Genomic DNA, 25,074 nt, shown 5'->3' on the forward strand with positions numbered 1-25,074 from the left:
TGATAAATATTAAATGAGTGATTTGTAATTGTACCCCTCTGCTTCACCCACAACATCTTACCTCGGGATGCAGTAGGATTACGTTAAGTGAAGGCATCTTTAGATGCATGAGAAGATGGTTTTTTAATGTATCTGTGTGTGCTCTTGTTCATAGTCAGTGCAGGGGTAAAGGGTAGGGAACTATCCTCTTTAGAACTGACCCAAAGGAGCCCATTAAATTTTTTTCTCTTGGGAATTTTGGGCTGAGAGACACAGCCTGGCAGTCTCTGGAACTGCACACAGCAGCACTCCAGAAACTATCCAAACCCTTGTTGATATTCCTGAAACTGCTCTGCTTTCTACCCTTCCAACTACTTCGAGATGCCCTCATATCCTTCTAAAAAGTTCTTCTGCTTAAACCAGCTAGAGGTGGTTTCTTTTCTTTTCCGTTAGGAAAACCTGATGTAACAGCAGAATAAGGTGGCACATTGACAACATCACACAGATGATACTCCCCAAGTAAAGGAAAATCATTACTTGTGTTATCCAAGTATCCCACTTCACTCAAATAAATTCAATTATTTTCTTTCCTTGAAGAAAAGTGTGGCTTCTAGCTCTCTGAGGCAGAAATGGTAAGTTTGAGACCCAGACAGTATTAACAACAAACAACAGCAACAACTTCAAAAGTTATGGAGATAAAAATTATTTTCAAAACCATACATTTTACATGTCATTACACACCATCTTCATACCATCTACGCAGAAGTAAACAACTAACTGTAAAATCTGAATAACATTTGCTGTACTTAAATACAAAGATGTTCTTATAAGCTCTTCAAAGGGCAGGTGAGAATTTGCATTGATCCAATTCTTACAGTCTTGTCCAGTCCCCCTTGAAGTCAACGTCTGGGCAGTCTGTAAATAGGATTTAGTTAAGCCTGCTGTCCCCATCCATCCATCCATCCATCCATCCATCCATTCATCCATCCATCCATCCTTCCAACATTCTTCTGTGCATCCTTTTGTGTGAGGCACTGTGCTGGATAATGGAGAAATCAGGGTAAGTAAAACATGATTCCCACCCATGAAAAGCTCACAGAACAGTAGAAGAAACAGTCAAATAACTACAGTGCAATGTGATATCATATAATATAGGCATGAGCAAAGTATTATGATAGCCTCTAACTGCCTAGAGGAATGAAAAGGATTCTGAAAGAAGATGATGCTTGAGCTGGATCTTGAAGCAAAGTAGGAAACACTCCCAGGGAAATGCACCTTCAGCTCCTAATCCAAAGGACAGAAAATTTTGCTCCTAGTTTAGGGAGAAGAAAATTAAAATAGAATGATAATATCTACCAGGGCCTCCTATTGATTAGGCAAAACCACAGTACAACTCAGATATCTGGACTGCTTATTGCCAGACTTATAGCACCTAAGGACACAGTCCCCATGAGTTTTTAATACTCAAAAAAATCCAACTTTAAACACCTGCCTTATTCTATGCAATGATCTTACCAGAAGGTCCTCTAAGAAGGTCCGTAGGCTGACAATTTTGTGAAAGGGAGTTTAAAAGGCCAAACACGTTTCACAAGTGGAATAAAGTCCGTGATTTTATATAACTGAATCTCACATTTACTAATTTTGAAACCAGTTAATACCAAACAGTTCTTAAAAGGCAAAGGAAAAGAGTTGATTTCTCTGTGGAAAGTTTGGGCCTAAGGGACAAGGATGGTTCTGTGTCATCAGACTATATGGGTTTTTTTGTTTTTTTTGTTTTATAAATTTATTTATTTTATTGATTTTTTTTGGTTGCATTGGGTCTTCCTTGCTACGCACGGGCTTCCTCTATTGTGGCGAGCGGGGGCTACTCTTCGTTGTGGTGCGTGGGCTTCTCATTGTGGTGGCTTCTCTTGTTGCGGAGCACAGGCTCTAGGTGTGTGGGCTTCAGTAGCTGTGGCACACGGGCTCAGCAGTTGTGGCGCACGGGCTTAATTACTCCGCAGCATGTGGGATCTTCCTGGACCAGGGCTTGAACCCGTGTCCCCTGCATTGGCAGGCGGATTCTTAACCATCGTGTCACCAGGGATAGACTATATGGGTTGTTTTTTTTTTTTTTTTTTGCGTTACGCGGGCCTCTCACTGTTGTGGCCTCTCCCGTTGCGGAGCACAGCCTCCGGACACGCAGGCTCAGCGGCCATGGCTCACGGGCCCAGCCGCTCCGCGGCATGTGGGATCTTCCCAGACCGGGGCACGAACCCGTGTCCCCTGCATCGGCAGGCGGACTCTCAACCACTGCGCCACCAGGGAAGCCCCATATGGGTTTTAATCTAAAATTTTTTCTTCATTTTCAACTATGTTAGGGAGAACAGCCTGAGAGATTAAACTACTATCCAAATGTCTTTTTCAAAAAGGGAAAAGGAGGCACTCCAACATGGATGTGCACTAAAACGAACATCTCCTATATAAGTAAGTGCTAAAGTTGAATGCTCTAAATTCCCAACTTAACACCATTTCACACATGAAGACTCCTTGAGATCCCTGCAAGCATGGACTACTGCCAACTCAAGGAGGAAAAATATTAAGGGCGTGTAAAGAATGAGGAAGAGATGCTGTTTTATGCACAATTCCTCTAAAAAGTAAGGACCATTTCCTAAATTTATTAAGAGGTTTTTATCTCTTTTTTTGAAAGAGAACGTAAAGAAGGGTGTGAAGGTACAAAAAGGGAACTTGAAATCCAATTGCAAAAATTGCCCATGCAATTGGCCCCCTTCTACGTGGCTTTATAGAAATCTCCTGAGTACCAAAGAGTTTAGGCTTTTACAAAAGAGAGCTCCTACATCATGGCATGGCACACTACTGCTTCCTTAGACCTTTCAGGAAATAATCCCCAAGTATTTTTCACAAACCCTACAGGGCTTTCTACATTAAAATACAGCGACAGAAATCAAATGTAGAATAACTGCAGAACTGCGGTGATGAGTTGTACTAGTTCCAAATGATTGACTTTGTACTCCAAACAATGAGACAAAGGGCATCATCCCATGGGCACAGTCAGTTCCAAAGTGAGGGACATACACATGTGGATGATCTGAGGCACAAGCTGTGATTGGTCCTAAGAAAATGAAAGGCAGAATCGGGTTCAAAACCCATATCTCATGATTTCTGGTCCTTATTCAGCCAAAGTGTTGAGCTGCTTCATATCTACATTAAACACATTTTGGATCTTTCTCGAAAGTTGCTCTTGGTGCAGCATGATAGGGAAAACCAGATATTTGCCTTGGTAATAGTATCCAAAGCATAGGTGTCACACTTACAGTGAGCTTCTCACCAGAGGATGTCTGAGATCTGCTGCCATAGAAAGGACTATGGCTCGATGATGACTACTAGAGTTCAGTTTTCAAAATTTTGGGAATAATCTGATCATAGCCTTTCCTTCTTGTTACATTATAGGACAGGAATTTAGAGTATTCAGTCAACAGGTTCTCCCAGTAACAGGTGATGTCATCCATCTGCAAGTGGTTGAGAATAAACTGGCTTCCCCTAGAGACAAGATTAACAAGAATATTTAAAACACACCATTGAATAATACTCGTAGCTGACATTTGAGTGTTTACCTGTGCCAAGCACTGTTCAGAGTACTTTATATAAATTAACTCTGATCTTCAGAACCAACTCTATAGCCATCATATCCACACACACACACATTTGGAAATAGACATGATTTTTTTTTCTTAAAAACAAATATGTAAACAGCCAATCCTCAGAAACAGTACTTGAATGACTTCAAACATTTCAGTCTAACTCTACAAAGGATGGGCTTGGGACGTATGTGAATATGTGTTTTCCCCCAAGACAGCTTTGATTCTGATCATCTCTGTATAATGAGGCTGAAATTCAAGTATCACCATGGTAACAGCATTCTTATGACATTAGCTCAGGCAAAATGGGGATGATAAAGTGGAAAAAGAAAAATGAACAGAACTTACCTTTCAGCAATTTCTTGAGCTACATCATCATTTGCTTTTACAAACTGCAACAGCTCCCTAAAATGGAAAGAATTATTAGACTCTGAAATACAGACCAAGCTCATTAGTACTAAGTCAGAGAGATCATAGATTGAGGTCTATAGTTAATCTCTAGATATGTGGATGGTGAATTATTTCTTTTTTAAAGCAAAGATATCAGGTCCTCACAGGAACAAAATAACAACAACAGCAGCAGCAACTAATATCTCACACATAGGCGAAAGACAATCTGTTGTAGTTCCGGAACGTATTTGGAAAAATAGAGAAATGTTCAATGATACACATCAAAAATCAATAGTAAAGAAAAAAATTTCCCTCCTGTGGCCCCCAGAAGAGGGCACTGAGCTTACGTTTCTGGCCCTTCTCCATTCCTCATCCTAGCCCCTCCCATCATGAGAGGAAATTTGCCTCAGTTTCACTGAGGTCAATTTTCATGCTGTATCTGAAAGTCCTTTTGACAACATAACACAACTGAATACCCATATCTCTAGTCTTTGAGAGATCAGAGCTTTTTCACTGCATACTGTCTGAATGTTACATTTTGAATCAGCATTAGAGAACTTTTAAAAATTAAATCCCACTCAGCCTAGTTGGATAATAATGCAATACTATCTTTGAGAACCAAATAAGAAAAATAAAAAGCTTTCAATGGAAAAAGTCATCAGGAGTAAATGCCTTAAATGGCTGGGGACTTAGGGGCAGATTGTGGGAGTCATCGGAAACTCTGCTTGGGGGAGAGCTGCTTACTGAACGTTGGAGAGATCTGTTTTGACTGGGATATAGTGAACCCACGGCTTCAGCTGTGGATAGAAGAATTCCAGCCACTCGTCACCGACATGGAAAACAAGTGAACCACACAGAAAGAGGTGTTTTAACCGGAAACTTGCAGCTACACCCCGAAAATTAAACAGATACCTGGAAAAGAAAGAGCAAAATATACTTGAAACTATATGCCTACTTCCACAAATATGACCTTTTTTTCTTACTCCCTCTTACCCTTCTTTCCTTTTATTACCCCCTCTCCTTTCTTTTTCCATTTTCAGTCTTCAAGGACACATCAGCATATCCCTGTGAAGTTTCTATAAACTCCTTGTTGTTCCAGGGGTTAGAGGTTGTTCCTGGGAATATCAGGGTGAGGGGGAAAAGAGGGATACTTTCTCCAGGGAGAGACTGATAGGGCCAGCAGCTGGGTGCTGGGTACAGCGGATACAGGGCTCAGATGGAAACAATACCTCACCCTTTGCTACAAGTTTTTCTAGGCCTAAAGTCTCGAACTCATCATGGCCTCCCAAAGCCTTGTTTTTCCCATAGGGTGCCCTACCTGGTCAAAGGCGTGCCCTGTTCCCTAGTCCCTCTTATGAAATCTGGAGAAGACAACCAGGCATACCTAATCAATCTTCAAAGAAATGCCCCCTGGAAAAAAGCTAACTTAGAAAAGAACATTTTCTTTTCAGCATTTCTCATGCATGTACCCCTGTCTCCAACCAGAGCTGCTTCTACCCTATAGTTCCCACTGTGCAGTATAATCAGCATTCATCTCTCTGAATCCCCCCATGGCCCTCCTCCGGACCTGGTTTTACCTGTGCATATAATCCTTAGCCCTGGCATTTAAATATAATAGTTACATATGCTTTATTCATGTTGGACCATAAATTGTTTTTAATAACCTAATAAATACTTGATCTAACTTCAGCTCTTGGCTGGGCAGGGTGTGGAGAGAAGGAATCCCATCCCTTTGATAACAAGCACACAAGCTCTTTGGAAGCAGGGACCACATTTCATGTCTCCACAGTTCCCACAGAACCTAGTTCAGAGCCTTGTGCACAGCAGACTCTGAGAAAATAAGAGCTAAGTGAATTAATGTGACTTTCACAAACCCCGGCTGGACCCTAGTATTAAAACTCTCACCCAAAGTGAAGCTATTCCAAAACAATAGGGAAACTAGGAGAGTCAGGAGTTCTGAAAGTCTTACTTGTATTTGCAGTGATCCACAAGATGGACATCCTTAGCAGCTGGCTTTCCCAAGGTATCCTTTCAGTGAAAAGGAAGTTATTAATACTAGGAGTAGGAGCATTTATTGAAGACCACTGTGCAGTAAGCATTGCTAAACATTTCATCAACATGACCTCATTTAAGTCATAATAAACAGACTCTGGAGGCATGATTATCCCACTTTATAGATGAAGCAGCCAAGGCTTTGATAAGTTGGGAGACTTGCTCAGGGTCGCATGGCCCTAAGTAGAAGAGCTCGGGTTTCAACCTGGTTCCGTCTGATTTTAGAGTTTAAGCTCCCTTGGAACCATGTGAATCCCCTGAACTCAGAGGTCATGGCCTGCAGCACATTTCACTCTGTGTAAATCATACGGCACAGGAGGTTACAAACGGTGGCTGGTGGGCTTAGAGGTGTAGCTCACACACAGATTTTGTTGAACTCACAAAGTATTTAAAAATAAATATTCTAACCACTGCCAACATTTATAGGTGGTAGGGTACTTTTTTACAAAAACCCAGATTTCCAACTTTTCTTGGGAAAAAAAAAGGAAGATTTGGCAAAGCGAGCTCCTATTCCCCTGGGCAGCAATGACTGGAACTTCAGCACTCTCTTCTGCTCACTACTGCAGCCCCTGGGGGTATCGGAGTTTGAGACCCCCATCTGTATTCCAGCCACCTTAGCAGAGGGTAAACTCGATGAGGGGAACAAGTCTTGTTTGCTTTTGCAGCCTCCCATAGTAGATGCTGGGCTGAATGGATACATTTTTCATATTTTTATTTTTTAACAAAGTTTCTTATACTGCATTTGCTCCTGTTTGAATTAAGCAGTCACGTGATAAATACATGCAGCTTTACTTAGTATTTCTTAGTTTTTACTTAGTTTTTCTGACAAGAAGTTTAAACATTTTTCTCGTATCATCCTCATATGGTATATGGAAATTTCAGATGAGGACATTTAGGGCTTAATGTTCTTTGAATAAGGCAAGAAATAGTTAAGAGGATAGAGATGGACTTCAAACCAAAGAAGCCAGTCATTGCTTTCACCTTAGAATCAGCTGGGGAGTTTTAAACAAATGAAGATGCCTGTATGCCATTTCCAGAGATTATGATTCATTCTATTCATTTTTAAGTTCTCTGGTTGGATTGTATCGTCAGGGTTGAGAACCACTGGTTTAAACCAGGGGTTGGCAAACATAGAGCCCACAGGCCAGATCCAGCCCACTGCTTATTTTTGTACACAACCCATAAACTAAGATTATTTTTACCTTGCAAATGGTTGGAAAAAAATCCAAAAGAGAATATTTTATGACACAGGAAAATTACATGAACTTCAAATTTCAGTGCCATAAATAAAGTTTCATTGGAACACAGCCATGCTCATTCGTTTACATATTGTCTACGGCTGCTTTCACACTGCAATGGCAGAGCTGAGTAACTACAACCCAGACTCTAGAATCTGCAAAGCCTAAAACATTTACCATCTGGTCCTTTACATAAAAAGTTTGTGACCTCTGTTTAAACCTTCAAAATTGTATAAAATACAAGTCATAATATGGGCCAGAAAAGCAATGTGAGTTTGAAAAAGAATAATTTACATATATGCTAATTTTAGTCCATGGAACTTTCTCTATATTCATCCCACCACTGAGAGGAAACCTAATCTGAAATTCTACCCAGGTGGCAATGTTCTTTGAGTGAGAACGTTCACTGCTGTAGTTCTAGTCAGATGATTTGTGATTACTTTCATAGATTTCCAGGCCTGGTTTTTGGTGTATTCCGCATCAACAAGTTTTGGACTTTTCCGAGATAGAAGAATGAGAGGATCTCGTTCTGGACTTGTCCTATAAAAGAAACACATGACATAAAACTATTTGTCCTACACCACAATACTGTTCCCAATCTCTGAAAGGTAAGCAGTAATCGGACCCAATGAAAAGACCGTACACACAGATGGACAATTCATTGGTTACTTTAATAGAAGAGGAGGGGGATACTAGATCCTACAGCAACTAGGAGGTCCTGGGCTGTTCTCCACTTTACCCTTCAGGGAAGGGGAGTATTTGGCCATTCTTTGCTTGCATTCTAGTCTTTAGGATTATGTTGTTCTGGGCACTATAGCCACATCCCAGGGAATTATTTCCCTTTTAGAAGATTCATGTAACCTCTAATCACTGGTACTCATGGCTGTGTGACTAGGAAATCACCACGCACCAAAATAGCTACGTGACCTTTGTGGGGTGTGCTCTGTAAAATCCAGTATAATATTTAAATTAAAAAGAAAACTGAAAGGCTCAAACACCTGAAAACTGCATGTAGAAAAAGTCCTGGTTATGGTCCTAGTAGCAGATGGTCTTGACATTTGAGGGGTCATGGACCCCCTGAGAATCTGATGAGAACTGTGGACCCCCTCTCTAGAAAAATGCACATATCCCCATATAATTTCAAGGAATCCCTAAAACCCCTGAGGTCCACACATGGATCCCACGTTAAGAATCTGTGATCTGAAGATCTGAGAACCAGAGAGGTTGATAAGGAAGCATAAGCAGTTGCTGTTGGGCTGAAGTCCACTTCGAGTGAAGAGAGGCTGTGACCTCGGACAAGGATGCTCTGAGAAAACTGCAAAACTCTCTCCCTTCACATTCTCTTTTGTATTCATCTCTCTAACAGATACTCATTCTGCACCTATGTGGTGGGTACTGTTCTTAGCACCGGGGATATGGAGCTGAACAACATGGACAGGGTCCTTCCCCAACCTTTTCTCTTTCCCTCTTCCTCCCTTCCTTCCCTGCTTCCCTCTCCATTTTCACCAGTCTCAGTCTGCGCTTCCACCACTATTTGGCAGCCACATGGTCTGATGAAAAAGGCAGTCAGAAAAGCTGGTGATGGTTCCCGCTCTGCCATTAAGCGGCAGAGTGACTGTGGGTAAGATCATAAGCTACTCCTAGGAAACTGTAATCTCTCAGGCAAGAGGACAACTCATTGTTCTGTTCAGCATTATATATAGTCAAAGCCCATCACACTCGTGGCACTTTGTAAATGTCTGTTGAATGCCTGGACAGATGAACTTTACTTCTTTGAATTTCAGTTCAACTTAGAGTGACAAATACTTTGAGTTCTTCTCTAGTCTAAAATTCTGTGATTCTATGTTTATTTCTTAGTTATCTTAGCTTTCTCTTTAAACTAGGGTTCCTCACACCCTCAAAATTACTTATATTTTGCACATTAACTGGAAGAATATTTTTGTAAAATGTCAGAAAGTATAATCACCTTGATCCTCGGAAATATGCTGTGGAATTTTTCTTTTTCCAAGGCCACTGTGCTGCTGACCTAAAAATAGATTTCATTAGTTTCTATGTTTCTTCCTTAACTATATAAGGATGTCTTTGAACCATTTCTGAAGATTAGTTGAGATCTTTACAATTTGAAATCAGTCTGATCCAGGCTACTTAAAAGAAAAAGCTCTAAATAACATTATGTTCCCTTTTGTTATTACTTCATTCCTATGGAGATGCTAGCAAGCAATATCTGCAAATCTACGGTTTGGTAAATAAGTTAACAACATTGAAAGAAAAGTTCCCAAAACTAAGTGACATGTTTAGGGCTATTTAATTCAGTACAATGAGGATTTCTTCCCCACTTTAAATAGAGTCTATTGATAAAATTAACAGGCAAAGACAACTGCAGAAAATATCAGAAATTGAATTAAGGGCAAGGAAACAAATCACTTCCTGACTTCATGTTTTAGATGCATAAGATTTATCATCAGATTTAGTCTGATTTTGCAAAGCACCTGGTATCCCCAAAACTGTACTTAGTGCTCCATAAAGACAAAGTCCCTGAAACTCAGGTCTCAGTACCCATTACCGCAGCCAGCCTTCCTTGCTGAAACTGCTAGTCCACAGATGCATCATTCTTAACTTACTTTGTAGGAACCCTTCACAGAAGTTTGTGTAGCGTCTTCCTCTGAAAAAGGAGGGGGTTGGACTGAACTGGAGTTAATGAGGGATTGGTGAGCTACTTGCTGTAATGCAGAGATTTAGGACATAAACTTTTCAGGTAGAGATACTTTTCAGATTCAAATAGTGTCCCATTACCCATTTTCTCTCAGGTGAGACCACTGCTCCTATTTTCCTGGCTTATCTTCTAGTCCTTTCTTGCTGGATCATCTTTACCTGATTCTCCAGTCCAACTATTTCTCTGTCTCATATTCCCTCCCACCAAAATATAAATACTATAGCAATGGGGTTTTTAGTTTTATGATTTTTTAGTTTTTTAATTTTTAATGAAAAAAATAGTATATACTCATTATATAAAATTCTAATAGTAAAAAAAATTCATCTGGAATCTCCCCACCCACAGATAACTACTTTTAACAATTTAACGTTTCAGTGAAGAATTTCCTTCCAGTCATCTCTCCACATCAGTGGTTCTCAGTTGGGGGTGATTTTGCCCCTCTACCCAAGGGGACATTTGGCCATATATAAAGATATTTTTTGATTGTCACTACTAGGGGATTGCTACTGGCAGTAGTGAGCAAAGGCCAGGGATACTGCTAAACAACCTACAACGCACAGGATAGCCCCCTACAACAAAGAATGATCTAGCCCCAAACATCAAGAGTACCAAGATTGAAAAACCTTGCTCTATATAACAGAGATCATACCATGCACGTTCCTAGCTAACATTCTTATTAGGACATATTATAGACAATAAAAAGAGCCAACACCTATATAGCAATTACCATGTTCCAGGCAGTGTTCTAAGTGCTATATAATATAAACTCACTCTCAGGACCTTACAAGGTAGGTTTCATTAACCCTACTTTATAACTGAGGCCCTTGAGAGGTTAAGCAATTTGTCCAGAGTCACACAGCTAATAAGAGCCAGGGTTTGAACCCAGAGTCCCTGTTTTTAAGTCCTATGCTACCTTTACTTTCCATTCATGCACAGTATTCCATTTTATAACCATGTCGTAATTCACTTCATTCCTTACTGGTGGGCTTTCAGGTAGTTTTAAACTTTTTTCTTTAAGAAACAACACTGAAGTGAATATCCTTGTACACACATTTTTGCATGCTCGTCTAATTATCTTCTTAGGATAAATTCTTTTTTTTTTTTTTTTTTTTTTTGCGGTACGCGGGCCTCTCACGGTTGTGGCCCCTCCCGTTGCGGAGCGCAGGCTCCGGACGCGCAGGCTCAGCGGCCATGGCTCACGGGCCCAGCCGCTCGGCGGCATGTGGGATCCTCCCGGACCGGGGCACGAACCCACGTCCCCTGCATCGGCAGGCGGACTCTCAACCACTGCGCCACCAGGGAAGCCCAGGATAAATTCTTGAAGTAAAATTGCTGGGTCAAAGGATATACACATTTTACATTTTCATATATACTGCCAAACTACCCTACAAAAAATGCATCAATTTATACTGAAATTTTGAGTATAAACTTCCTTGGTCCCTGGGGAAAGCCGCAGACACAGACTTGAACCAAGTATCATCTCTGTTTTCTCTCTCCCTCATTCTTCCTACCCACCTACCCACCCCTCAAATGACCCATGTTAGGACTTTTGTCTCCCGGCAAGCACTAACAGTGGCCATCACAGCTTGGTGCTGCCCCAGCCCTCTTTTATAACCGCACCCCTCCGCTAACCATAGAGTGAATTCTTTAAATCCACAGGGACACTGAATTCTTCCACAGAGTGAAAAGTAAGTCAATGGGGACAAACTCCCAAAAGTTTATAAAAACAGGAAAATGCCAGGCAGACATCAGTGCAGATAAGCAAGCAGATTACTAAAGTTTCAAGGTGAGAAATGAAATCATGGGGCTAGAGATTCTGAATGGAGGGCTCTAAAAAATAAAATTGCAATTCTGTAATCATGAATAGATTCAATTGAAGAATAAAAGGGGAAGGTATCAAAAGAAAAACAAATTCACTTAAGATTAGATTTTAAAACATATGCTATCTCCCTAAAAATTGCTTATTAGTTTACAAGGGCGGTAACTACACAGTAGAGGAACCTGATGTAACACCTTGACCAGGTGATCAAAATTAACATCTCTAATGAGAGGTGGATGCACACAAAATCACTTATGTAAGTATCTGAGCCAGCAATGCATAAACTGAATCTAATCATGAGGAAATAGACAAAACCAACCTGAAGAACATTCTATTAAAAATGTTCAGTGTCATTGTATCAAAAATGTTCAGTGGCCTGTATTCTTCAAAATGTCAGAGTCACGAAAGAGAAAGGCAGACTGAAGACCTACTGCAGATTAAAGATTAAAGAGACATGAGGACTAAATACAATACATGATGCTGGATTGGCTCCTGTACTGGAGGGGAAATGTGCCTTATGGGACATTATTGGGACAACTAAGTATTAAATTAATATTGTTTCCTATAATTGACAATTGCAATGTGGTTATAAAAGAGAACACTCTTGCTCTTAGGAAATATGCATGAAAGTATTAAGGGGTACAGGGTCATAAGGTATGCAACATATTCTCAAATAGTCCAGAAAACAAGAAATTATGCATATATTACACATACAGCCTACATGTCCATAAAAGGACACAATAAATTAAATTATTATCCGATGGAATACCATGCAACTGTTTAAAATAATGAGGTCATTTCATATGTACTGACATGGAAAGATTTCTAAGACACCAATAAGCGGGGAAAAAGTTGCCTAGGTTGGACACATTTATAAATTTTTATGAGCGTGTAAAGGTTTCATATTCAGAAAAAAATTGTTTTTAAAATGATTTTTAAAACAAAGTAGATGTATAGCAGGTGGGAAGAGAGCTACAAAAAGACAGAAGAGTGTGAAAAGGGTATTTGCAAGAACCTGAAAAAACAAAAAAAGGATTAGAAAACTAAAGTCAGGAATAACTTGGAGAAAAAAAGGTTAAAGACATTTTTATTTTTCCCTCTCTCAAAATTATGTTCAAAATGAAATGCTAAGTAAGAAATGATGGTCTCAATGTCTAGAGAACATAGGAAATATTAACTAGTCAAGTGAAGAGAATAATGCACTTGGAAACCTAGACTTCAGGTCTAAATTGGTTCCTTGACCAAGTCACTTAACCTCTCTGAGCCTGAATTCCCTCATCCCTGAAATAAAGAGTTGGACAAGAACAATTTCCAGGTCCAGTTCTATGAAGTATGAGACCACGTTATCTTAAAAAATAACTTCCTAATTATACCTACTGAATAATATACTTGTTTCTTTACCCAGTGGCTCTAGCTGCCACTGAGGACTGCGGCCTTATATGCTTCTCCAGAGAAGGGACTTTCTCTTCATCTCATTTAAATCTCCAGCCACACTTAGTACAGGTAAGATAGTACAGACAGATATTTGTGAAAATGAAGTTGAATTAAACTACTGCTTTCCCTACATCTGAGAGAATACCTAGACAGGTGTGTTTCTAGAAGTTTGCTCGTTAGGTACCAATGTTGTTGGAATCATTCATGTAAAATGTAGCTAGGTAAGAAGTACCTACAGCTTGATGACCTGGACAATCTAAATTCTGAAATAATGGCAGGATACAGTCAACAGGCCAAGGCAGGTTTCAATCGTCAATTAGAGAGTATTTGGAATAAGCTTGTACTTGAGATACCTATGGGACATTTATGCCCACACCATCCCTGCCTGAAGGACTTAGCTCTTAATTATAAAGTACAATTATGTGCTTCCAAGTAATTTCCTTTCCTTCCCCACAGTATGGTCATTCATTTTTTCCTACTTATGAAAGTAACTCACTCTTATTTAGAGAATCTTAACAGTATAGAAAACTTTAAAGAAGAAGAGGCTTCTAGAATCCCTCCCACAGAAGCATTGCTGACACTTTGGGGTAGGTTCTTTTGCTCTTTTTCTATGGATATGTAAATATTTTTATACACATACAAAATTGCTTATGCTATAGTTTTTTGTCTTTCATTTTTAGCTTAAAAGTTAGTCCTTTTAAACAAAATTAATTGTTTATACTTTACTGTTTACTTCAAGACGACCCACAAAGAGGGATAAATAAAACCTCTCTAAAGGACCTACCTTACCAGGTCTGCTCTGAAGAGGTCCCACCGTCCAAGACCAGTAGGATATATTGGCCAAACAGCAGGTCCTCCTTCCCAAAATGTCCAAGCAGGATACATGATATCATGGTACTCTGATGTCTTCGACAGAAACAGAGAGGTTATTCTGAGTCAGTCTCAGAGCAGAAGCAGCAGCAAACTGCATTCACGCCACGCGATCTGGAAAAGGCCTTGCCCCAGTGTTATAGTGTCAAAGATATATTTTCCCTAGTCTGGACTCTAGATGCTAAAAGGCAAAAATGACCATGGGGGGCTTCCTTGGTGGTGCAGTGGTTGAGAGTCCACCTGCCGAAGCAGGGGATACAGGTTCGTGCCCCGGTCTGGGAAGATCCCACATGCCGCGGAGCAGCTGGGCCCGTGAGCCATGGCCGCTGAGCCTGCGCGACGGGAGCCTGTGCTCCGTAAAGGGAGAGGCCACGACAGTGAGAGGCCCGCATACCGCCAAAAAAAAAAAAAAAAGACCATGGGTTAAAATTCATGGGCTGACTGAATCCCAGAATATGAAATCACACTAAAGGTCAACGTTTCCAGTTCCCCAAAGTTCTGTTTTTCTAGAGGACATACACTGTTGGAGTTTTTAGTTTAGGGAAATAATATACCCAATTCTGAATGATCACATAGCTGTCTCCTCTTTTAACTGATATTACACTTGGAGTGTATACTGTCTTACCAGTTCTTAGTTATTTCCTAGATAGGTCTTTTAGGAGCAAGAATTAGGAAATATAGTGCAATGGTTGAGAGTGTGGGCTCTTGAGAAAGCTCATCTGACTCCACCTCTTTCCAACTCTAGGCAAGTTACTTAATCTTTCTATGCTTCAGTTTCCTTACCTTTATAACTGGATAAATAATAATACCAATAATATTATCTATCTAATAGGCTTGTTTTGAATATTAAATGAGTTAGTATATGTAAAAAACTTAGAACAGTGTCTGACACAAAGTAAATACTTAATAAGTGTTAGTATTACCTATTACTGTGGCACTGCTGAGCTCACATTGGTTGGTCAATAAATTGTGAGTTATTTTTTGGTTATTTTTCTTTTTTGATCAGGGTCAAAAGTAGTGATGGGCAGAATGGGGGGGTGTTATCCCACATCTTTTGAAAAAAGTTTGAAACCATTTGTTCCCTTTACATGGTTACTTCTCTTAAAATTCTGGTCCCTGATAAGCCTCTAATTCTACTGTTTCTTCCATAGAAATTACATATGCAATATGCTGTTTGCCTTCTTTCAAATATTTAAAAAATGGTACGTGATTTATCAAGCACCTCAGGCATAACAGCTGCTCAAAAGAAACTGCACATTTATTATAAAGCTGACAGACTAAAATCCCTCCCTTGCAAACTAAGAGTCACTGGTTCAAAAAAAAAAAAGGGAGGGAATTAAAGATGAAAGGAAAGTTAGTATACTGATGGTCATACTTATTATCCACAGAAAAAACAGATAAGTAATAAACACAAAGTCCTTACTGACTTACATGGGAGCCTCTATCTGTTCTTCTGAGAGGGCTTCATGAGAAATAACGGGACCAAGCACTTTTGAGAAATGAGGCTAAACCATGGGAAATGCAACACAAATGTGGCCTCAGCCCACTTGCAACACAGGAAATAAACAAGTCTAGAGAGAAAGTAAACTGTGATAAAGAAAAAGTGGGGATAAAAAGTTCCTCTGCTTTGGAGACACCAAATCAGAAATGGAGTTATTTTCTCAAAGTTCAGAGGGTTTTCCTAAACCCACTCTTCTCCCATAGAATCTCTCATCCACTCTCTTCTAGCCTCCCCCCATCCCTGCCCCCAAATGCTTTCATATTTAGTCTCTAGGGAATGAAGGCCCATTCCTGCTAATACAACAATTAGCATCACAAGAACCTGAGCACTAAGATATTCACTGTCCCAAGTTCTCCAAGCCCAAAAGTGTGTCCTAGTACTCCTATCTCTCCATAACTAGACCCAAAGATCACCCCCTCACATATTCCTCTTGGATATCACAGGCATATCCCCTCACTGCATTGCTTGGGTGCAAACTGTGTGAAGTTATCTAGCACCTTCAGTCTCACTGTTAGCCAGGCTGGGACCCTGGGATACAGTGGCCGGACAGACGATACCTAATACTATGGTTGATACATACATTGTAGAAGCTCAACAAATCTTTTTTTTTGAATGCAGGTTTTCCCTAACTCCAAGCCCATAAGTTTTCTTGGGCCACTCTCTCCCACGCTCTTTAGGATCTCTGAATCCCACCTCCAATGTCCTAGAGGTTCCTCAGGCCTCTCTCATTCCCTACCCTCCATCCCTAGCCCTATAGACACAAGCAACCTTACTCACATCACTTATGGGTCCTCAACCCCATCTCCTCAGTCTTATCGTTCAATGACTGTGAAGCTAACAGGGACACAGACCCACTTTTGGACCTCAGGCCTCATCCTCACCATCATCCATCAGACTCTGCCACAGACAGTCATCTCCTGCTTATATGCTAGAGGACCACCCTCCATCCCCTCATATGGCTCTTCCTATACTTACCTTACTGAAGGAGAAGACTGGAATGGCAGGCTCCATCCATTTAGGAACCTGAGGATAATCTCGTACATTGATCACCATCTCCATGTCAGGGAGGCGCCCAATAACTTCCAAAATAAAGTGTTCAACACCACTACACCTGTCAACCAGAAATACAACTTCACCAGAGCAGTGCCTGCTCTCGGACAAGGCAGGGTCCCACTTACACTTTAAAAGTAAGACAAGCCAGTGTTCAGATCATCAGCCTCCTGCAAAGTGTCCTGAGAGCAATGCTCCTGAAAGGACTACTCCACTCTTCCATACGGTGCCAGTTATCTTTTCTGGCTAAGCTGCTCCAGCTTACAATACTTAATAAAATTTTCCAACTAGATCATCCTAAGTTTGAAGGGAGTGTTATTGCTACTCCTACCATTTCCTCTCCTCTTTTCATTCCCAGCGTTTCTTTATTTCTCCTACACGGAATAGTTTAATTAGTAAGCAAGATACAAATTTTGATAGGAACTGGAAAAGCTGATTTCCTAGTTGTGTCCCTTGGGCTTTGCATCTCACAAAGACATTATTTTTATTTCCACCATAACTAAGTCTCATAGTTTAAGAGGAAGGATAGGAAACCTTTCATTACCTTCAACCTGAATACAGAACACTATTAAAATCAGTTTTGCAAGCCAGAAAGAGTGCCATGTATATAATCACAAAGACTGTAATATTGCTTTCAGAATAGACTTCCTGGGAATTCTCAGAGGATTTCTGGAAAAAAAGTGAGTATGCACTGACAGCTAACTTTTCTGCGCCATCCTTTGAGGTCCCGACCAGCACTATACTGAGGGGCAACATTCCAAGGCCTGACCAAAATTTTCTGGCAGCATGAAAATGACTGATTTAAAATATTGATTTATACACAGGGTGATAACTACCAAAAATATCAATAGTTCATAAACATAAGAAAAGATGGTCAACTGTACTACTATAAGGAAATGCCCCCAAAGCCAAACTTACAAAAACAGAGAAAGTGCTTAACAGAGGCTGGGGAATTGGGGGAAAGGACAGATGTTGTTTAAGGGTACAAACTTACAATGAGCAGTAAATAAGCCCTAGAGATCTAACACACAGCGTACTGAGTATAGACAACAAAATGGTATTATAATTACCAAACTTGCTAAGAGACTAGAACTTAATCATTCCCACTACTATAAAAGAGAATAATTATGTAACATGATAGAGGTGCTAATTATCACTACAATAGCAATCATATGAAAATAAATGTATCAGGTTAACATGTTGTACATCTTAAATTTACACAGTGTTATATGTCAAGTATATTTCAATAAAAAAGTTAAGTATCACCATGACAAAAGAAAAAATCCAGTGAAGCTAGATGCCAGTTTTCATCAATCAGATTGTCAAAGATCAAAGAGTCTGATAATACATAGTGAGAGTGTGAGGTCTATTCTGAGCACATGATGCAAGGCTGGTGAAAGTGTAAACAGGCACAACCTCTTTGGAGGACAATTTGCTTCTATTTATCAAGATTTTAAAAACACATTAATTGGCCAATTAATTTTAATTTTAGGAGTTTAGCCTGCAGATATATTTACGAGTGCTCAAAGGTCTAAGTTCAAGGATGTTTACTGCATCATTGTTTACATTAGTCAAAAATTAAAGGGGAGGACCTCCCTGGTGGCACAGCAGTTAAGAATCCACCTGCCAATGCAGGGGACACCGGTTTGAGCCCTGGTCCGGGAAGATCCCACATGCCGTGGAGTAACTAAGCCCATGCACCATGACTACTGAGCCTGCGCTCTAGAGCCCGTGAGTCACAACTACTGAGCCTGCGTACCTCAACTACTGAGCCCAAGCATCACAACTACTTAAGCCCACGTGCTCTAGGGCCCGAGGGTTGCAACCACTGATCCTGTGCGCTGCAACTACTGAAGCCCGCGCACCTAGAGCCTGTGCTCCGCAACGAGAAGCCACCGCAGTGAGAAGCCCACGCACCGCAATGAAGAGTAGCCCCCGCTCACTGCAACTAGAGAAAGCCTGTGCACAGCAACGAAGACCCAACACAGCCAAAAAAAAAAAAAAAAAATTTAAAGTGGAGTGGGGAGTGGTGGGGAAAAATTTAAGTGTCCATTGATAGAGGACTCAATAAAGAAATCCATACAATGGGTTTTTATGCAGCTATGAAAGTTCTCCATCTACTCCTACGGAACAATTTCAAAATCTACTGTTACAAGAAAAGGAAAAGTAAGTTGCAGAACAGAAGATATAGCATGTTCCAGTTTGTTGATGAATCTAGATAATTGTATATGCAGAGATTATTTCTGGCAGGATGTAAAAGAAACTGGTAATTGTAGTTGTCTCTTGAGAGGAGGACTCAGGGACTAGTGGTCTGGTGGAGGGGGGTGTAAGGTGGTAGAGAAACTTCCTTTTCATTGTACATACTTTTGAGTTATCCAAATATTTTACCATGTGCATGTAACACTTTTTTTTTCTTTTCTTTTGAACACTACTGGAAATACGAGCAAATGCAATAAAGCAAGAAGAATATTAAAGATATATAATAGGAAGAGAAAATTTTAAACTGACTTTATTTGTAGATCCATGATCATCTATGTAGAAAATTTTAAGTAATCTAGCCAAAACCTATTACAACTAGTAAACGAATTTAGAAATGTAGCATATTTTATATACTAACAATGGCCACATAGAAAATGAAATTAATAAAGTACTATTTACAATAACATCAAAAACATGTAATACCCTGTGATTATTTTGACAAGAGACATTCAAGACCTACATACTAAAATCTATGAAACAATGGAGAGAGTAATTAAAGACGTAAGTAAATGGAAAGATACACTCTATTCATATATCTGAAGACCCAATATTAATTTTTTTAATGAAGTATAGTTGATTTGCAATGCTGTGCCAATCTCTACTGTGCAGCAGCAAAGTGACTCAGTTACACACATATATAAACTCTTTTTTTATATTCATTTCCATTATGGTTCATCACAGGATATTGAATATAGTTCCCTGTGCTATACAGTAGGACCTTGTTGTTTATCCATGTAACACTCCTATGATACTGAAAAAAATTACTCGTTAAAAAGTTTTTTAAAAAATGTATTACTGCAGTACATTTACATGTAACAGCTGAAACATTTATTTTCTTTCCCATTCAGCTTTTAAAATAGCACTCTCTCACATACTGTACAATTCTATTTATATAAAACTCTAGGAAATAATCTATAATGAGAGAAAGCAGATCAGTGGATGCTTGAGGACGGGGGTGGGAGGAAGGCATGGCGGGGAAAGGGGGAGAGAGGGATTGCAAAGAGGCACAAGGCAACTTTTGGTAGTGACAGATATGTTATTTTGGTTATATATATACTTATCAAATTGTACACTTTAAATATGTGCAGTTTATATCAACCATACTTCACTAAAGCTATTATTTAAATAATACTATTATTCTCTACCTTGGAAATGATGTGACTCCAGTGTTTTTTTTTTGTTTATTTCTGGTTTGTTTTTTTTTTGCCAAGCCACATGGCTGGCAGGATCTCAGTTCCCCAACCAGGAATTGAACCCAGGCCCTGGCAGTGAAAGCCCAGAATCCTAACCACTAGGCCACCAGGGAACTCCCGCCAGTGTTAATTAGATGGTGCTCCAGTTCCTCAGCAAAATCTCTCAGCTCATCCTTGAAATGCTGAGTTTACATTTTCTTTTGTTCAGAACTGAATACTTTAAATGTCATAGATATTTCACAAACTGGGTGAAGTAGAAGTATCTAGACCTAGAAAGATACTACTTTTGGTCAGATGAGAGTCTGAGATATTACACAACTGTGTCCATTTCATTAAGGACACTGGTTCTGAATATTTCATTTTATTTCTCTTTTGTTTAACTCTATTTTCCTTAGTTGTATATGTATTAATAGTTGGAATAGGGAACTTTCAACACATTAGGACCTTTCATTGTCAGTGAAAGGTCCTGTGCTCTCCTAATATTTCTAAGAGCTCATGATTCTGACCAAAAAGCTCTGGGGTCTGGAATAAGAGCCCTGTGCCTTTCAGAAACTTTGAGAGTACTACTTAATTTGATCTGGAGATTGTTCAGCTAACTATTAAACAGTGGAAAAGCTTTCAAAGTCCAACAATGTCTATATTCATATTTTCTTTCTCATTTGTAGAAATTACAAATTCCTCTATGCTCATAATTTGTAGTTAAAGTCTCTATTATTGTTCCAAGTAATGAAACAAATGTCTATTTAAAATACCTCAGTGATTTTCCCCACTACCACCTTATTTGCCCCAACACTTGATAACCAAAATTGTGGTTACCTCAGAGTGTGGGATATTAAATGATCTTTATTTTGTTGTTGTTGTTATTGTTTTTACATATTTTACATTACAGTGAAAGTATACTAGTTTATAATAAAGTTGTTATTACAAACAAATAATATGAATCCTTATGACCAAATGGATGCATGTTTTTTACAATACTGCTCATTTATTTTACTTGTAATGACATAACATCATTTAGAAAAAAGATCTTACTAAGGGAATATCCTAACTTCTGGGTTTTGTACTTTGTGATTTTATAAAGAGTAGAGGTTTTATTTTTTTTTTTTTAAAACGACTCCTGGGAATTCCCTGGTGGTCCAGTGGTTAGGACTCTGTGCTCTCACTGCCGAGGCACCGGGTTTGATCCCTGGTCAGCCGAGCAGCATGGCTGGAAAAAAAAAAACACTCCTAAGAGGAAGGTTTATCACTTCTTGTACATAATGCTGCCTAAGGCCAACTTCCAGGCTTAGTCTATGACCCTCCCTGCTCCCCGCCAGCCCTCAGCCCACTGATATGTAACTTCAGCTCTCACACCTAAAGTCCTGGCCAGTGGAGCCTGTGTAATCTGCAGCACCAGTTATTTCTCTTGCTTTTCCACCACCTTCCTTTGAATACCTGGTATCTAGAATAGTAGCTGGCCCCTGACAGACAATCAGTCAATGCTTCTCCTCCTCCTTCAGCCCAGCTCACTCATGCTAGGTCTCATCAGTCTGTTTCCTGCAGCTACTATATCTGGGGAAGGAGAAAGGGCAGAGTCACAGCCAGTACAATCAGTGATGTGCCCCAGCCTTACAAAGAGAGAGGAGACAGACTTTGATATAGGAGACAGGAGAAGAGAGGTTGGCAAGAAAAATTCCCAGGGAAGCAGAAGAGTTTGTCACTATTTTGTAGTCCTTCTGAAATGTGAGGAAGGGTTTACCTGTAAGTCCCTTTCATTGGACTCTCTATTAAGAGTAGTATCAAGTAAGCCCTTATGCAATAAGATCAGAAGATATATGTACCTCATAGCTCTTACCTTGAGGGGAACATGCAGTCATTTTCTCGGTATAACCTGTTCTTAATGATCTGATAATGGGTCCCTAGCTTCCGTCTGACTACCTCCGCCATCATCTTCCTGGAGATACCTCCTCGGAAAGGGGTCAGATCCTCTTCTATGACACTGGGAAAGAATGGGAATCATCAAGGAAGGCAGGCCAAGAGAATGATACCATTCTACCTACTTCCTATCTGTGGGTCTAGGCTTAGTATTAGAGAACACAGTAAGCTATGGGAAAGAATAGAGGGCAGGAATGAGCAACCTCTTTCCTGGAAGCACCTTAGGTGATCTAAAACATCAACAACAACAAAGACACAAAAAGGAAAAAGCAAGTCAATATCTCTTCTACCTCCCTCCATCTGGATTGCCCCTCCTTGGCCTGATGCATATTCCTCCTTCTCATGCCACACCCATGTCCTCTCAGTCACTGCAGTCCCACTGACCAGAAGGGGACTTCTTTGAATCTCACAGAAGGTATGGTTTATGCCTTACAGCCTGACACTGTTTGGTTCCATGTTCTAGTCTGTTTGGCCCCTACCACCCTGCATACTCTAGCAGTATGTATGACTGACAGGAGTAACCAGAAATTACACTATTTTGAATCTCTTTTAAAGTTCAGTACATAGCAAGTTTTCAGTAAGTATCACACACATCAGGTGAATTTTTTGAGGAATCACATAATAACATAATGAGGAGTTAAAGGACCCTGTTATTTAGCTGATGAGGAATCTGAAACCTAGAGAAGTGAAGTGTCTCCAATCTGGGACTTGGATCTGGGACTAGAACCCAAGGCTGATTTCAAAGTAATCTTTCTACCATAACACACTCCAGCCCTAATTTGCATACATTAAAGATAACCAACAAGAAACTTATGATTCGATTCATTTAAATATATGTTAATTCCTTCAACAGTATTTATTGAGTACTTACTGAGAGCCAGCACCAGGAATATGACAGTGAATATAAGACATAGGTCTTGACCTCAAGAAGCTTTCAGTCCAGGGGAGAGAGCAGACAAGTACATATACTAACTCCCAGAAGGAGTTAACAGGCACCTGGGCCTCTCCTCTCCCAGGGTATTTTTATCCCCCAGAAATAAGAAAACCACTGCAAGGACCCTGTCTGCTCTCAAAACATGCTTGGCTCTCTGACCACTGCAACCAAGGTCTCTTGGGGATTTTAGGGAATTTCCTCCTGACAAGATCTAAATTCTTAAAAGACACGTCAAAGAAAAGAACTCACCCATGGTAGCAGCTGCAGTTTTGACTTGAACATGGTTCATAAATCTCCAAAGCCCTGTTAATTTGGTCAATAAATACTTTCCATTTTGAACCTTCAAAAAGTGAAGTAAATGAAGGTTAACAAAATACCCCTGAGCACTCTTATTCACTAGCAGCAGGCAGGCAGAACCAACAGAAGGTCAAAACTTTTCGACACCCTCTTCTCATCCCACTGGTGGAAATGAACCTCCAGGAAGGATTCATTCTACAGTTCTCCTGCACTCAGGTCAAATCTGCCCCTTTACTCGGGCTGCCAGGTATCCAAGAAATGGGAAAAATTCCACGCTTAATGCCTGACACTCAGAAGTTTATGGATAAACTGTTGACACGGATTCTCAACTTTTACTAATCAAACTGAGCTCCACAAAGAGGATCGATTAAAAGCCCCAGGCATTATTAACCTTCCCTTCATCTCTTCTGGCAATGGACTAAGAACACTACACACACACACACACACACACACACACACACACACACACACACGAATTATCCCCCAGTGTGTTAGGGAGGCGCGGGGTAGCCGAGCGTGGGCCATACCCGCTGTGTGTAAACAGGGGCATGGCCCTCCCCTCCCCTCTATCACTCAGTTCCGGAGGATGGGTTACTCTCCAGGGTCCTGGGCAGGAGAAGCACTGCCATACACCTAAACGCACTCTCCGCTCCGAGGTGCCCCCGTGCCCCCTGCCCAGCTCTGCCCCGCAGCGGCCACAGCACAAGCGTTGCGCCGGCCGCAACGGGGAGCGAGGGGCGCGGGAGAGCGCCTCGGGACCGGGCCAGACCCCGAGCCCCAGCGGTGGGCTCGGCCCTGTCCGGAGCCCACCTGACTCCTTCTGGCGGCCCGGCACCGGGGGCAGGAGTAGCAACAGCAGCCACAACCGAAGCTGGGAGCGAACCCACCGCTCCATCGCCAGCCCACCCACCGCCGAGTCGCGGCTGCAGCGCGAGCGGGCGGAAGCGCAGCCCCGCACAAAGATGGCCGTGGAGCCGCACCACGTGGGCGGAGGGCCGCCCCGCGCTGAGACTGCTGCGCTCAGCTCTGCCTCCGGATCCTGGTCCCGAGCCCGGCCAGCCGCACAGTGTCCCTGGGAAGGCGGCGCGGGGAAGCTGGGCACCCACCGCGCAGCTAACCACAGTGCGGTGCGGGCAGGCTGCAGCTGACCCGCTAGTTTGCTTAGTGCCGAGCTATCCACATATCCACATATATAGCCATCTCTCTCCGTCTGTCTCGCGCGCGCTCTCAGGTGAAATCTGATCCCAGGAGAGAATGAATAAATGGCATCCCCAAGGAAAAATATGTGTAATATTTGTCTCTTACATTTTATAACATCTTGAAAACATCTTATTCTCTGCAGCCAGAAAACTGAAGGCCAGAGAGGATATGTTTTTCGCCCACAGATTCACAGTTACCGGCACAACCTAGGTTAGTAGTTCTTTCCACAACCTCGAACTGCTTCTTACTAAATAGCATAGATTTGTTGAGCACCTGAATGTGTACAGTACTGTTAGACCCCAAAGGGTTGCAGATAGTATATAGCACACATCTCTTTGTAATAGCAGTTTATAACAGTTGGGGTGACTCAGGAAAAAAAACAGTGGGCAACATTTTGCTGTTCAGTATAGGTATACAGCTATATATGTTATATAAAGGAAAGTGTAAATGAAACGGCTTATTCGTTCTTGCAGTCTTGTCTTTAAACCCCAAGCTCTCTGTGAAGAGTTTCTTGGGATTGACACCACCACCCACAGAGCTTAGTACCGTGTCTTGCATGCTGTCTCTGGACTTTGGGCATACTTAAAAAAAAA

General features: G+C 40.9%; 1 protein-coding gene across 4 annotated transcripts; it reads right to left on the reverse strand.

Moving 5' to 3' along the window:
• Nucleotides 1-928: 928 nt before the first annotated feature.
• POGLUT1 (protein O-glucosyltransferase 1) lies at nt 929-24,431 on the reverse strand. 4 transcript variants are annotated; one of them, XR_003681074.2, is made up of 13 exons: nt 24,092-24,247; nt 23,234-23,324; nt 21,971-22,114; nt 16,610-16,745; nt 15,565-15,638; nt 14,053-14,169; nt 9,264-9,323; nt 7,738-7,837; nt 5,977-6,035; nt 4,752-4,919; nt 3,966-4,022; nt 3,294-3,519; nt 929-1,018 (listed from the first exon to the last, which is right to left on the reverse strand). XR_003681074.2 is itself a non-coding variant. In XM_055085148.1 (12 exons), the coding sequence occupies exons 3-12, from the start codon at nt 22,063-22,065 to the stop codon at nt 3,363-3,365; spliced, it is 1,023 nt and encodes a 340-aa protein (XP_054941123.1). In that variant the 5' UTR covers nt 22,066-22,114; nt 23,234-23,324; nt 24,388-24,431; the 3' UTR covers nt 1,071-3,362. The 4 variants fall into 4 exon arrangements, 3 of the variants coding, with proteins under 3 accessions (XP_054941123.1, XP_028349178.1, XP_007106300.1); XM_055085148.1 differs by lacking the exons at nt 929-1,018; nt 24,092-24,247 and adding an exon at nt 24,388-24,431 and having other exon boundaries at nt 1,071-3,519; XM_028493377.2 differs by lacking the exon at nt 929-1,018 and having other exon boundaries at nt 1,071-3,519.
• Between the last annotated feature and the right edge of the window lie 643 nt (nt 24,432-25,074).

This window comes from Physeter macrocephalus, chromosome 1, assembly GCF_002837175.3.
Source record: "Physeter macrocephalus isolate SW-GA chromosome 1, ASM283717v5, whole genome shotgun sequence".
Taxonomy (NCBI): Eukaryota; Metazoa; Chordata; class Mammalia; order Artiodactyla; family Physeteridae; genus Physeter; species Physeter macrocephalus.

What these genes read in the sequence shown, in the direction of transcription:
- POGLUT1 (XM_028493377.2), bottom strand. Translation starts at nt 24,176, where the DNA reads ATGGAGCGGTGGGTTCGCTCCCAGCTTCGGTTGTGGCTGCTGTTGCTA. An exon ending in GGGCCGCCAGAAGGAGTCAG is followed by an intron (nt 23,325 to 24,091) that starts GTGGGCTCCGGA and finishes CACTTTTTGAAG; the next exon opens with GTTCAAAATGGAAAGTATTT. An exon ending in GTGGATCACTGCAAATACAA is followed by an intron (nt 4,920 to 5,976) that starts GTAAGACTTTCA and finishes TTTCTTTTCCAG; the next exon opens with GTATCTGTTTAATTTTCGGG.